This window comes from Corvus moneduloides, chromosome 3 (assembly GCF_009650955.1).
Source record: "Corvus moneduloides isolate bCorMon1 chromosome 3, bCorMon1.pri, whole genome shotgun sequence".
NCBI classification, from domain to species: domain Eukaryota; kingdom Metazoa; phylum Chordata; class Aves; order Passeriformes; family Corvidae; genus Corvus; species Corvus moneduloides.
Window position 1 is genome coordinate 68,430,108 of NC_045478.1, and position 15,080 is coordinate 68,445,187.

The 15,080-nt window shown below is 38.3% G+C and overlaps 1 protein-coding gene across 4 annotated transcripts in view; it reads left to right on the forward strand.

Annotated features, from left to right (window-relative positions):
- UTRN (utrophin) overlaps positions 1–15,080 on the forward strand; it is a 356,686-nt gene that overhangs the window by 110,787 nt on the left and 230,819 nt on the right. For all 4 annotated transcript variants that reach the window (XM_032102122.1, XM_032102120.1, XM_032102124.1 and 1 more), the window contains 11 exons: positions 288–443; positions 1,320–1,490; positions 3,738–3,917; positions 5,504–5,638; positions 6,142–6,291; positions 7,630–7,791; positions 8,124–8,252; positions 8,708–8,881; positions 9,513–9,668; positions 11,028–11,198; positions 13,403–13,582. In XM_032102122.1, the coding sequence (XP_031958013.1) occupies positions 288–443; positions 1,320–1,490; positions 3,738–3,917; positions 5,504–5,638; positions 6,142–6,291; positions 7,630–7,791; positions 8,124–8,252; positions 8,708–8,881; positions 9,513–9,668; positions 11,028–11,198; positions 13,403–13,582 (1,764 nt within the window). The remainder of the gene's footprint in view (positions 1–287; positions 444–1,319; positions 1,491–3,737; positions 3,918–5,503; positions 5,639–6,141; positions 6,292–7,629; positions 7,792–8,123; positions 8,253–8,707; positions 8,882–9,512; positions 9,669–11,027; positions 11,199–13,402; positions 13,583–15,080) is intronic.

Sequence of the window (15,080 nt, forward strand, 5' to 3'; positions counted from 1 at the left end):
ATTTAGTGCATGTAATCTTCAAACTTGTGTTGTTTTGGCGTTGGCATTTGGCATATGAAAATGTTCATTCTGTGTATGGCAAGCTGTACTTTGTTCTTTAGTTGCATAGTTCTGATGTTTTGAACCACTGAAGGACTATTTTAAGCAGTCTGGTATTGAACACAGTATTGATCTGCTCCAAAAAGTCTTTCTGGAATAATTAAAAGTTGCAAAATTACTGATACTGTTATAAATTAATGTAATATCTTGCTAAAGAACAGCATTAATTTTCTCTGATGTGTGTTCAGATGTTCATCAATGATATGGAGACAATTGAACCATCACTGAAAGAGATGAAAGAAGTAGAGGCTGCTCTAAGAGCTCAGCCCATTGCAAGCATAAATACTTGGACTAAGTCTAGGCTAGTAGACTGCCAGACTCAATGGGAGAAACTGAGCAAACAGGTGAGTTCTCCACATGTTGCTAGTGCTTGCCTGTTACTGCAGCTGTCAGCTTGTGTGGCATTGGGAGGATGGTGAAGAGGGGAAGTGGTGAAACAGTGGGTAAGAATGTTTTAGTTCCACTGTCAGAGTGGCTGAAGTCCAATTTGAATACACATATTTCTTGGTATCTAACTGTAAGGAGCAAAATAAACTCTTTAATTGTTTGTAATTAAAAATTAATTTGTTCACTTTTCTTTATGCTGCTCTTTCTGGGGAGTGTGGGAGGAAAGTCTGACTATTTTTCGTTGTTTCTGAAGTCTGGAATATTATTCTGTTCCTGCATAATTTTTGTCTGCTTCCAAGCAGCTTTGAAAAATAAAAGGCTATAAATAGACTACCACTGCAGTGTATTTAGTAGTTTCTTTTGGGTGGAAGCTTTCTGCTGTCTGTAGAAACATACTTCTTTTGTTGCAATTCCTGATAAAAATCTGTGTTGGAGAGCCTTGCTGTTGATATAGATCCAGATTGTCTGGGTTGTGGAAAGAAGTGAGGCCTGAGAGTGTTTTATTGCTCATTATAAAGATATATCTAACTATGTGATACTTGTAATCAGAAGGGGATTTTACTCTGTCTGACTTTTTCCAGGGATTGTTACCAGTTTACATTCAATGAAGGGGGAAAAAAAAGCCGTATTTCTCCTTCCCTCACTTCTAGATTTTGTTGATCTGCTAAAAAGGGTTCATAAGTCTGTGTATGCATGTAAAAGTGTTTTGTTAATTCAAAAAGCCTGAAAAGGTTTTGGTAGTGAAATGTTTTAAAAAAGACTTGTGTTTTTTCACATATGCAAGGACATTTAAGTAACAAAGCTGCTATTTCTTTCTCCACCTTGGATTCTAGATCATTAGTCAGAAAAATCGCCTGTCTGAAAGTCAGGAAAAAGCTGTAAATCTGAAGAAGGATTTGGCAGAGATGCAAGAATGGATGACCCAAGCTGAAGAAGAATATTTGGAGAAAGATTTTGAATACAAGTCCCCTGAAGAGCTAGAGAATGCAGTAGAGGAAATGAAGGTCAGCAGTGCCAGCTCATTGTAGAGGCTTGATGAAAGAGAAACAAAACTTTACGGCTTTGGGGGTTGACCATTTATGGAATTAAATTTGTGGAAAGAAACTTGGGTCATGACAAGATTAGTGATATTTTTCATCTTTGCTTTGTGGAATTTTTGATTTTTAAAGCATAAACTATAAAAGCAGATGTTCTTTTTGGCTACGAGGGGTAGGGATTTAATAATAAATAACAGCATCCCCAGCTGTTGAGTCAGGCTTATGTATAGCATATTAAACAGTAACAATATAGGAAGTTTTTGCAGAAGACAAAACTTGAGAAAGGTATAGTATCATCTATCTTTTACTTCTATCTAAATTAGTGGTTGTAAAAACATTCTTCTGCTTTTAGCTCTTGGACCTCAGTTTCTTGTCCCATAAATATTGTAACTCCACATTTAGATAATCACTTTAAAACAGGTGTGTTTTAAGGTTATCATGTGTTCATCATCTGTTGCAAACAGTGATTTTTTTTTTTTTTTTAATATCATGAGTTGGAAGCCATCTACAAGGATCGGTGAGTGATGTTGGTCCCTGCTTCTCTGGTTTTGGGTCTGGTGGCCAAAGAAATGGAAAGGAAGGAGATATTTTTGTCTCATTAAAATATTGTCAGTTGAAGAGATAATTTTCATGGATATATGTACAGAGTAAATAATTCTCTGCTTTTTAATCTGAGAGCTCAGTCATATCTTCATAAATGTTTTGACTTATGTGTACACTTTTTAAATGAGTATCCACTATACTGTTACTTGATGGATCATAAAAAAAAATTTCTCCCTTACAAGTGCTTTGATAAAGCTATTTGAAATTTTGAATTGTTCTTTTCGAAGGGGTTTTTTGAAGCAGTCCTTAACAACAGTTTTAATGTGTTCATGTCCTTTGAAGCCATTTGACATCACACAGTCTGACAGCTGGCTGAACACAAGCCAAGGAAAGAAAAAAACCTTCCTTTCATTGGCAAATCTGTGAGACTTTGAGTACATTTACCTTTGTCAAATCCAGATTATATTGTGTATGTTATGACAGTTATGTCAGTGAGCTAGAAAGCTTATTGTAACACAATTCCTCTTTCATTTGCAGTAACAATATTATCCTAGGACTACTTCTAGGACTGGGAAAGAGCACTCTCTGGATTTGGCACATTTTTGCACATGGTTTTAAGTTTGCTAGTTCTGCTCTCATTTGAACAGAGAGTGGAACTCCTGCTGACATTTGGAAGAATAGGTTTAAGATAAGGCTAGGTGTTTTTTAATAATCGTGCCATAAAATGTTTCCAAAATTTTCTATTCTTTGCGCTTCTATTAACTGACTTTTTTAAATCGCTTTACATTTAGAAGACATCTTGAAATATATGTACAAAAATTATGCTAGATTCTACAATAAAGTGCAATGCCTTATTTATCAGAGGTATTTCAACTGCATAAAACTATTTTTGAAATCTGAAAAGAAAGTCTCTATTTCTGAAGCGTTTTATTTGTCTCAGCAGGGAGACTCAGACTGGTCTGCCTGATCTGTCTTCCGTCTTCCAGCTTCCTTCTTCCTTATTTCTGGCTAAGGCAAAATTTGACAAGTGATAATACAGTTTCTCTAGATCTGTGTGTTGGGAGTTGTACTGTACTTATCCTGAATGTGTGTTGCCAGGCTCCTCTGAGTGTAGTTAGATTGAAGGAATTCTTCTAGCTGTCCTTTTTGTGTGTTCCTGAAGCACACCCAACAGCTATGGGGGAGGTTCCAGCTTTGTAGTTGCACGTGTTCTGAGTAATTACATCATCTTCCCTGGATAACTTTGGGAGATAGTTACTGAGCTCTGAGACTCATAATTTCTGTAAGTTCACCCTACCTTTTTATTCCTGATACGCTTGTTTTTAGCAAACGTCAATTTTCTTTTTCTTCTGGTTAATTTGTTTTTCCTGTTGGCATGATGGCATAGAAATAGCACTGAACTTAATTATTTTTTTGGTTTGAGTCATGATTGTTTTTAATGAACAAACCATAAATGGTAAATACATCTGTATGCTTAATAAAACAGGATCTTTCAACGCTTGCTACCATGATCTGAATTCCATGCAAGTTAGTGCTGTATGTTATGTTCAGGCCCAAGAAATAGATTGGCAACAAGACCTCCAGTGGAAAACTGCTGATCTTTGATTTGAGTGGTGAGTAGCTGAGTGTAGGGCAATTGAAGGCTGATCGTGTAACATGTTTTTTTGACAGAGAGCGAAGGAGGATGTGTTGCAGAAGGAGGTGAGGGTGAAGATTCTCAAAGACAACATCAAGATGTTGGTCACCAAAGTGCCATCCAGTGGTCAGGACCTGGCAACCGAGTTGAACGTTGTGCTGGAGAACTACCAACTACTGTGCAATCGGATCCGGGGGAAATGCCACACTTTGGAGGTAAGAAGGATAGCTCTCTGCTTAGTCATATCTGTTCAATACTTTTACTGATGATCTGGATGGAGGGTATCAAGTCTACCCTTAGTAAATCTGTGGATGACACCAAGCTGGGTGGGAGTATTGGTCTGCTGGAGGGTAGGAAGGCTCTGCGGAGGAATCTGGACAGGCTGATTTGGTGGGCTGAAGCCAAAGGTATGAAGTTCGACAAGACCAAGTGCCAGGTGCTAGACTTGGGTCACAACAGCCCCACGTAGTGCTATAGGCTGGGGGAAGAGTGCCTGGAAGATGTCCAATGGAAAAAGGACCTGGGGGTTCTGATACACACCCATGGAATGTGAGCCAGCAGTGTGCCCTTGTGGCTCAGAATGGCATCTTGACATGTATTAGAAACAGTGTGGCCAGCAGGACTAGGGAAGTGGTTGTCCCTCTGTAGGTACTTGGCACTGGTGAGGCCACACCCTTGAGTGCTTTGTCCACTTCTGGGCCTCTCACTAAAAGGAGGACATTAGGGTGCTGAGAAGGTCAGCAAAGCTGGTGGAAGGCCTGGAGCACAAGTACTATGAGGAGCTGCTGAGGGAGCTGGGGGTGTTTAGCCTGGAGAAAAGGAGGCTCAGGGGTGACCTTATTGCTCTCTACAACTGCCTGAAAGGAGGCTGTAGCCAGGTAGGGGTCAGCCTCTTCTCTGAGGCCAGTGACAGGATGAGAGGAAATGGCTTCAAGCGGCTCCAGAGGAGGTTTAGGTTGGACATTGGGAAGAATTTCTTCTCAGAAAGAATGATTAGACATTGGAATGGGCTGCCCAGGGAGGTGGTGGAGTCACTGTCCCTGGAGGTGTTTAAAGCAAGACTGGATGTGGCACTTAGTGCCATGATGTTGTTGTCAGGGTGGTGTTTGGTCACAGGTTGGACTCGATCTCTGAGATCTTTTCCAACCTGATAGATTCTGTGATTCTGTAAAATAAAACAGGTGGCAAAAAAGGGGAATGGAGAAGGACACTGCAAATGTCTGAATACAGTAGCTTCAGCATAAATGCATTTTACTCCTTTCCAAGATTACTTTCCCTTGGGATGATGTCTTTGGAATTCATAACACACCATCTAACTTTGTTTTTATAATTGTATTGTATTCAATGCTTTGGCAAATAAGTAAACTTGTCTCACAGACCTGTTACTCATCTGTGTGTTTTCCAAAATGGCAAAAAAGGAACTTAGCAGAAATTAAAGGTTGAAATCCAATAATAATCAGAATATGTGATTATGGCCTGGGTTAGGGTGTGTGTGTCCTGTCTTTCAAAGAGGATTTTGTTACATTTGCATTTTGTTACATTCTTACATAGTTATACGAGCCTTGTCAGTGATAGTTTTAGCACGAGTTTAGAGACTACTATGCTCATTTCTCTGTATCTTCCAGATTTACCTGGAGGTTTTTCTATCTAGAACATACTGTACCATGGCATATTTTTTATTATTTTCTACTTGTCTCTTTTAGGTGAATTTCTCCGACACATATCTTTAAGTTGGTCATAAGGTATATGACCTATGCCTGGCATTCTAGGCTAATTTTTTTTTTTTTCCTGTTGCTCCTAGGAAGTGTGGTCCTGTTGGATTGAGCTGCTTCACTATCTTGATTTAGAAACAGCTTGGCTAAACAATCTGGAAGAAAGGGTGCAAATGACAGGAAATCTGCCTGATAAATTGGATGCTGTCAATGATGCTCTTGAGGTATTATAATGATTCTATCAGATGAGTAACTTTTCAGACAGCTATGTTTAAAAAAAATAAAATTCTGCACTTCAGTAGCATACTGAAATGTGCTGAGTATTCTGATTCTTCACATTAAATGAACATATTAGTCTGAATTGGAAATGGATATTTGTAAGATCCTCCACCTAAAGTGGACTTTTACTGTATGTGATAGTGCCATACTTGGTACTGTGATAAAATGCTCTCTCCTAGCCTGTGTAAATGGATTAATTCCTTCCAGGGCTATAGCTGTATGAAATGATATGAGTAGGGAAGAAGGGCTGTGAAGTTTAATTATCTAAAGTAAAATCACCTCTGTGCCATAATGACATGTGCCATTATGAATTAAGCCGTAACTAATTTATGCTTTTAGAGCACTCTCAAGACATTTGATGTGTTAAGCTTGTGTATGCAACCAGATTTCCAGCTCTGGAAATACAATAGTATTCAGTGTCTTGACCTTTAAAACTTTTTCTAATTAGTCCCTGGAATCAGTCTTGCGTCACCCAGCTGATAACCGAACCCAGATTCGGGAACTTGGGCAGACATTGATTGATGGAGGGATTCTCGATGACATCATCAGTGAAAAATTGGAAGCTTTCAATGCCCGCTATGAGGAATTGAGTCACTTGGTAAGAACTTGGGGTTAGGGTTGAAGTAGACTTCACCTTAAGTCTGAGATAACTGTTGTTAGCTGAATTCAAAGATGCCAGACTGCAATAGAGGGAATAAAAAGCGTCAGTGTTCTCAGCTGTTTTCAATTTGTAAAAATATCCAAAGAGTAATATGCTTCTCTGTTTTTCTCGCCATGAGTCAAGTTTTGTTTTGCAACCATGCACTGTAGGGATGCCCTGGTATTTTTCAGATAACTTTGACAAAAAGGCAATTCGAAACTCAAGGAACAGCTTAATATTAACAACTTAATATTGCCTTGCTACTGCCATAAATACTGGTCATTTTCTCCCCAACTGTAAAAATGAGGAGCATAAGTGACATTTTCACTCTTAGAAATAGCTAGGAAGAAGTCACACTGAAATAAAGAACAGAAGGAAAACATTCTTCTCATTACTCATCTGTTGGGTTGTCCTTTTGCTCTTCTCCTACTTCAGTCTAGTCTTTTATAGATTTAATAAGCAGAGGAAGACTAGCTGTATTTCAGGTAGCACAGGTTTGTGACTTGTGTTCTGTATCCTAATAATACAAGCCCCTGCTGAATTGTAGAATGGGAGATTTTTCTGTCACTGATGAAATGTAAGAGGAGATTTTGGTTCATCTTCATTACAATGAGCAACATGAATGTGTGCTGGCATTTAAGTTAGCATTGACTACTGTTTTTCCTGTTCAAACTACTTCATTGCCATATAAAAACCTGTTTGCTTTGCCAGCTGCAGCACTGGCACACTGGGCTGTTGACAACTCTCCACATCTCTGTGTGTGTGTCCACATGCACTGGTCTGTGCATGTGCTGATAGTGGGGAATTTGTGTTCCTGTGCAGGTAGTGACACTTCAGATGCTATTGAAGGAAGAGGCAATAAAGAGAAAAACTGTGAATTTGTTTTGACAGTATAACTGAATGAGTTTATTGTTTTGAAGGGAGTGTGAACATTAACATATCAAACAGCATTCATCTGTGGTCTACTGCAAAGTTCCTGTTTCCCATTGAATAGCTAGTTTTTGAAACTGGTGTGGTTTTAAAACAGAATACTTTCTTCAAAGGTGATAGGAGAGGTGTGTTTTCATTATCTTGCATGTATCTAGCAGCAGAACTCTCCTTCTATTCCACTGTTTGTCAGTTATTGGTTCAGAAGCCATAGCAAGCTTCAAAAATTGCTGCTTTCTAGGATTCTTTTTAGCCAGTCCTCCAGGCATAGGATTTTTTTTGGGTCTCTCCCACCTTGTTTTGAGGAAGTCTACTGTAATTTGTATTGAATTACTGCTCCATCTTGTCTTACCTTTCTGTCCTTCTCAGGCGGTGAGCCGACAGATCACCTTGGAGCAGCAGCTTCAGACCATGCGAGAAACCAACCACATGTTGCAGGTCTTGCAGGAAAGTTTAGGAGATCTGGATAGACAGCTGACATCTTACCTGACTGATAGAATAGATGCCTTTCAGATGCCCCAGGAGGCCCAGGTATTTCTCTATAGTTCTTCACTACAAAACTTTTGGAAATATTTCATGATAGTGCTCAGCCCAGACTTAGTAATTAATTTCAGTCCTGTGTTGGTGCACCAGGTGTTATCTTTTGTAATCTGGAGTGTTTTCTTTTTTTAAGAAGGTTGTATTGAATAACAGCAGCTTTCAATTTAGCAAGCTGTTACCGAAGACAGAATATTTAAAATAAACCTGGTGGTGTTTAAGTTTTAAAGTAGATTTACTTCTGTTGGGTAGTAAGAAAGCTCCCCTTCTTCTCTCTGCAAGCAATTTTGTAATGTATTTTTTTTCCTGTTTCTATGACATGGCAGAAAATTCAAGCTGAGATTGCAGCTCATGAATCCACCTTAGAGGAGCTGAAGAAAAGTGCTCGCTCTTTCCCTCCTGCTTCTCCTGAATGCAGGTCTGCCCGTGGTGGAACTCAGCTGGATGCTTTGCAGGTAAAGACATGAGAGTCGCACTTAGACGCTCCTGTGTCGGCCTGTAAATTGTTTGGTGCAGTCAGCTGAACCTCAGAAGAAAATAGTATGTGCTTTTATGTGCTTTCATAAGGAAACAAGCAGCCCTAGATGAATTGAACAAGGAAGCTTAAATTTTACAAGTGTCATGGGATAAATGCCGAAAGTCAGGAAGTCTCTGTATTTGAGCAGAGTAGGTATTTTCAAAGCGTATGATACAGAATTACCTCTCTATTGCACCTCAGGTAGAGGTTAGGAATAGGTGATGGCAATGTTATTTGCCAAGCCAAATATATTCCATATATATATTCCATATATATTGATTTGTGGTAGTATGATGGGTTATAATCTGTGGTGGGAGATGCTTTAAATGTTATTTTTTTGAAGTGCATGTACTAATTTAAAACAATCTTTCAACATAATATTCATTAAAACAGAGAAAGCTCCGTGAGGTATGTACAAAGTATCAGCTTTTCCAGAAACCAGCCAATTTTGAGCAGCGCATGTTAGATTGCAAGCGGGTGTTGGATGGTGTAAAAGCAGAACTTCACGTCTTGGATGTGAAAGATACTGACCCAGATGTAATCCAAGCTCACTTGGAGAAGTGCATGGTATGTATGCAATGTTCATGACTCTTGCTTGGGGTGCTTTTTTTTTGGTGTGGTTCTTGTTGCTTAAACTCTCTCCTGAAGGAAATTTTGCTTAGAGTCATCATGGAACTATTGCAACTCATTGAAAAGTGCTAACAGAGCACTTGATAACTAAAAACCTTGTATTCTTATAGGACATAAAAGTAGTGGACTGTTGATCATAGATACGGTAGAACAGCTGAGTTTTTATAAACTCCCTTCCCAGGTTCATCCCTATGCTCTGGAGAAGCAAAATAACAAATACTATACATAAACAAACAAATACTAAACAAATACTAAACAAATACAAAACATATACTAAACAAAACAAATACTATACATAAGATGAAGGACAGATCACATTAGCCTTGGAGTAAACACTGTTAAATTATTGATCTTATTCATTTTCAGAAAATAAAAACTAGAATAAAATATAGAACATCAGGAGTTTGGAATCTTCTTGTCAGATATTGCTATTAATTCATAGCTCAGAGTTGAAGTGCAATTAACTTCAACTTTGATGACCTTAACTTCAGTTACGGTCCTCAAAGGAAGCAGAGTCAGAAAATTTTCACTGCAAATTGATCACCAATATACATATTTGTGCTTCTAGAAACTCTATAAGACCCTCAGTGAGGTGAAATTGGAAGTTGAAACTGTCATCAAGACAGGAAGGCAAATTGTACAGAAACAACAGACAGATAATCCCAAAGGGATGGATGAACAACTGACAGCACTGAAATTTCTTTACAATGACTTGGGCGCACAGGTAAGAAAAATAAATATATGTATGAATATTTGTCTGCATGTAATTTCCCTTCTTTGTAGTTAGTGTTTTAAGTTTGATTCTAAAGCTGATAGTATGTAGTCTAGTTGCTGCATCCAGAAGCAATCAGTTGAGAGATTAAAGATTACACTTGCCTCCCTGGAGGAGAGGTAGCCTTGAAGGAAGGAAGGTTCACAGAGTTTTCATTGCCCTGGCAAAGCTGACCTGCCATTCATTAAAGTCCTTCAAGATAATTTATGTTCAGATTGTCATGTGACAAGTGTGAGTCAATCTGAGTTTTTTTAGGAGGTGTCATGGTTTTGAATTGTAGTCCATCTAAATGGTTGCTCTCAGTGTGAAAGAGAAAATGCAGGCAAACCTGTATTTCCCATGAACTGCATTAAATATGCATAATTTTCTTATTAGGTGAATAGTTACTTATCCAAGAGAAATGTTTAAAAATGGCTAAACCCTTACAGGGCAGGTAGGACTCTCTATCTAAATTAAGATGGAATCCCAAGTGGATTTATGTCTGGTCAATGCTCTGTGAATGAACTGTGGGTAAAGGGTTAGATTACAGTGTTGGAATATCTTGGAATGGGTCCTAGGAAATATTTTGCACTTGTAAAGTTGAGAACATTCAGGAAGGTTGGGATTCTAGAAAGCATGTAGACAAGAGATTAGGAAAGGATAGAAAGGCAGAATTATTTGCAGTATAATGTTATGATTTTTCTTTTTGAGCTGAGAACAGAGCACTATTTTTCGAAATGTCAATTGATTCTGACTACTATGCTTGGAGTTATTCTCAAGTCTGTGTTAAAATTTGACCAGGCTAATTGTGGAACCAGTGTGAAACACAAATGATTATACTGCAGCAAACATCAAATTTCATATTAATTTTACTGATATATTTTCAAGGGCAGACTACATGTTCAGTGAAATTTTTCTTTACAGCTTTCTGCTAGCAGGCCTTTCAAATTACTAGGAGGAGTTGAATTTTACCTGTGTGAGTGACTGACTGGATTCTATGTTCCCTTGAGTTTCAGCTAAAGGATCATAATAAAGTGATAAACATCAATTTGGTGATTGCTAGCTATAAGTAAATTGGTCTGCAGGTTTCTTTATCTTCTTTAAGTGTATCTCAGTTTAAAATTATTAGTATATATTCTGTGTTGTATAGTAAGATACAGATGTTTATAAACTTTCCTTTTAGGGTCCTTCCTTAAAGCAAGACAGTTTTAAGATGCAAGGATTTTATATATTTAGGTGGATATTTTAGCTGGCTAGCACTTCTGCGTTTGCTGTCTTTTAAAAATCTAATTTTGTTTTCTTTATTTCCTCTTAATTTTTTTTTTTTTGTAGGTGACAGAAGGAAAACAAGACCTCGAAAGGGCAACCCAGCTGGCTCGCAAAATGAGGAAAGAGTCTGCCTCTCTGTCAGAGTGGCTGGCTACCACTGAAGCTGACCTCGTGCAGAAGTCCACTTCAGAGAGCTTGCTTTCTGATCTAGATTCAGAAATTGCCTGGGCCAAAGTAAGCATGCTTACTAAATATTTGTAGAATAAATCTCTGACATTATGGCAATACTATGTAGAAGTGGCTGTGAGTTTAAATCCCTGTAACTTGTTGCTAAATCTCCCACATCCTGAAATTTCAGTAGATTCAGTAGTTCATATTCAGTACCTTACTGAATCTGATCTGTTTCATTTTGGGCATCTTGCGTCAACCTTAAATGGCCAGTGAAATATTTAGGATATTACTACATATTTGATCCTAATAGGTATTTAAGACTTCCTGTATCTCTTACACATTTCACAAGTATAATATTCCTAAAATTATCAGGAAATATAATTGTGGACTGGGTCAAATATTTTATTAGTAGAGCAAACTGAAAGTGCATTGAATGCAAAATACATTTAATGAGAAATTTAGTTTGTAGCTTTTCATTGAAACAGCTTTCTCTTCAAAACCGTGACTTTGCAAACCAAGCGGCTACTGTAATTCCCTATTTTCTTTCACCTACAAGTTGAAGCTTTTAATTGAAATAGGCAAACGTCTTAGCTACTTTGCTTCAGATTTTCTTTGTATTTTCTCACACTGTAGAAATTTGGATATTATTTAGAGTTAGCAACAAGTGTCAGTTGATACAGTTCAGTAATACTGATCTTCCCAGTTTTTGTTTTCTGTCACTTTTTACTTCTGGAATGGGTCTGTCTGCAATGTTAAAACTTGAAAGCTCACCAAATTGCAAACACGTCTAATATAACTTGTTCTCATGCATTTCAATCAGGATTAGCAATTATTAGCAGTAGAGTTTTGCTGTGGCAGTATCCCCAAGATTCCTCTCCAAACAAACTTTTAAATCCTTATTGCAAGTATACTTACCATACGTTTGTATGCCATGCAAATAATGACTCTTATGCTGCACCATCAGGAGGACAAGTCCTTTATGTTGCATGCAAAGTTGTCCTTTCTGTTTTAAGGTTTTCTAGAGGCAGTTTTAAAATGTAGTGACTTGAGTATTTGTTTCTGTTCCTAAGACAATAAGTTATGATAAAATAATAAATTATTTACTTCACAGATAATAAGATCTTCAAGGAGCTCCAGGCACTGGTTGCGATTAAGTGCATTCTTTACCACACTGTACACTGATATCAAAGAGCTTTCTAAGTAGGCAGATATCATCAATAATAATGGGTGATCTTGTATGGCAAGAGGTCTATTTTCCACATGGAAGCAATGTACTGATATTCAAGAGATGACATATTACTTAATTTGCATGTCAGTATACATACTTTTAAAGAAGGTGGAGTTTTTTAGATTAAAAAAACTATTTAAAAGCAGAGATGACTTAGAAAAAAGGGCGGAGCTAAAGATACATACATTTACATATCTCTATATAGATAATATAACAATAGGGATTCTGTAATATGTAGCCAGTGAATTGAACATCTGCAGTAATGAGTTGTGATGGTTCTCAAAAAAAAATTCAGCCTTGGCCTACCACATTTCTCATTGTTCCCAACTGTAAAAGTACTTTAATAGGAAGAGATACAGAGAAATCCAGAGCGTCTCTTGAAATGTGTTCTGTGCTTTACAGTGCAGAAAAGAGCCTTTTAAAATTGGACTTACAGAGTAGTGTGATTATTGTGGTTTGACACTGGCCTAGCACCAGGCACCCACAAAAGTTGCTTGTTCACCCTCCCCTGCCACAGCTGGGCAGAGGAGAGAAAGGAAAAAAAAGTTAACAAAGGCTCCATGAGTTGAGATAAGGACTGGGAGGGGAAAAAAAAAAGCACTTCAAGGGCAAAACAGGCTTAACTTAAAGTTATGAAGTGAATTTATTGCTAACAGAATCAGAGGAGGATAATGAGAAGTAAAATAAGCCCTTAAAACACCTTTTATCCCCAGCCCCTCCCTCCTTCCCACCGACAGCGCATGGAGACAGGGCATGGGGGTTTGTGGTCAGTTCATCACTGAGATTTCCTGCCACTGCTCTGGGAGAGGAGTGTTCCCCTGTGAGGCCGTGGGGTCCCTCCCACAGGAGACAGTTCTCTGTCAACCTCTCCAACGTGGGTCCACTCTCAGGAGCAGCAGCCCCACCACCCCTGCTGCAGCGTGAGCCCCTCCCATGGGCACACAGTCAATATATTTGTTTCCTGTGGAGATAAAAATCTGCCTCCCTCATGTCTTGTGTTTGGGAGCAGTGCAATGTTAATGGCTGAACTTGTTTTCAGAATGTGCTGAGAGAGCTGGAGAGGAGGAAAGCTGATCTGAAGAGCATCACAGAAAGTTGCACTGCGCTCCAGTCTCTGGTGGAAGGGAGTGAGACTGTCCTGGAGGAGAAGCTGTGTGTCCTTAATGCTGGCTGGAGTAGAGTTCGAACCTGGACTGAGGACTGGTGTGATACTTTGTTGGTAAGTTGCATGGGTGAGAAATAATTCAGTTCTCCCTCTACACCTTTGGAGCAGTTGGAGTTTTCACTTGTCTCACTTTACCGTAAAGTGAAGCTTCTGTGATGCCTTATGGACTTAAAAGAATGTGGAATGGATTTCTGTTTACACTGTAGATGGAGAGGTAAGTCTTGAGGTGGTATAGAATGAGGAAGATGGAAAACTAGGCTGCTGCATGTGCTGCTTTTTATTCAGCTTGAATATTCAGCCTCTGTGCCAGCTCCAACATGAACAGAATGAGTTTGTGTTGATAGATTTTTTTGAGACCCAGATGATGGCTATTTAATGGACAAAGGATAACTTTGTAGTGGTGTTCAGCAAAGCACTTATGACTCTGTCAGCATACTGCTCTTTTGGACAGACCATAACTGCAAGTGTTTGAGTATGGCAACAGCATCTGTTTGTCTGAGTAAATGAAAGACCAAGCATATTATACACCTAAAGCTGCTAGTTATGCTAAATGGACATGAAGCAGTCTACAACTGTCACTAGTATCAGACTGATGCTTTTATATACATAAGATATTTTGGTGTTGTTTAGCTAGTTATGACAATCAAGCCCTATCAGGGACTTCTGAAGGTGGAAGTTACCGAAATTTTAGTGTATACATGGATGCTGAGCCCTGTGCCTCCTGTCCAGTGCCTGTTACAGGTGATAGTGTTTGTTTTGTAATCCAATGGTTCCATGTTAGGAGTAATCAGGTAGTTTACCTTTATGTGTAAATGCTGTAAGGATGATCCGTAATTAGATTGTGTTCCAGATTATGTTCATATCTGGTGACAAGTATTGTCTATGCTCTGTATATCAACATCAAGAAGCTTATAGCTCTATGTAGCAGAAGAACAATTTAACCTAAAAAAGCACAATCATAGGCCTTCTCGCCTCGCTCTCCTCGCTCTTGTAGGCCTAATTAACATGCCTACAAATTTGTGACTTCTCTTAAGAGGAAGAAATATTTTAATGTAATCAGTAAAATATCAGAACTTGACTGCTATAATTTGTCAATTTGGCAAAACCCGTTTCCAATTAAAAAACCCCAACAACCACACACACTGCATACTGTTGTACCTGCTAGTGCTGACTGAAAAAACTGTGGGCTTTTTTGTTGACTGAGATATTGTAGTCTGGCTGTAATGTTGTAATACATTGTCTATATTTAGTTGTACAAACTATTTCAGCTATTTTTACTTCTTTTGCTGTGAATTAGGAACTATATTATCAAAGGGTCTAGAATGATAATTGAATTTTTGTAAATACTATTGACGATGAAAGGTACAATCTAATTTTCAGTGTTTCGTTCCAAACTGTGTCCATAACACTATTTTATCGATCTCCTTTCTATTCAAAAGATTTTGGCAGGGTTGATTTATTTGATGTGTTTTTAGGTCTACGGGGGGTTTTTGGTGTGAGGGCTTTTTCATTTGTTTTGGTTTTTTTGATTTTTTTTTTTTCTGTTTGGTTG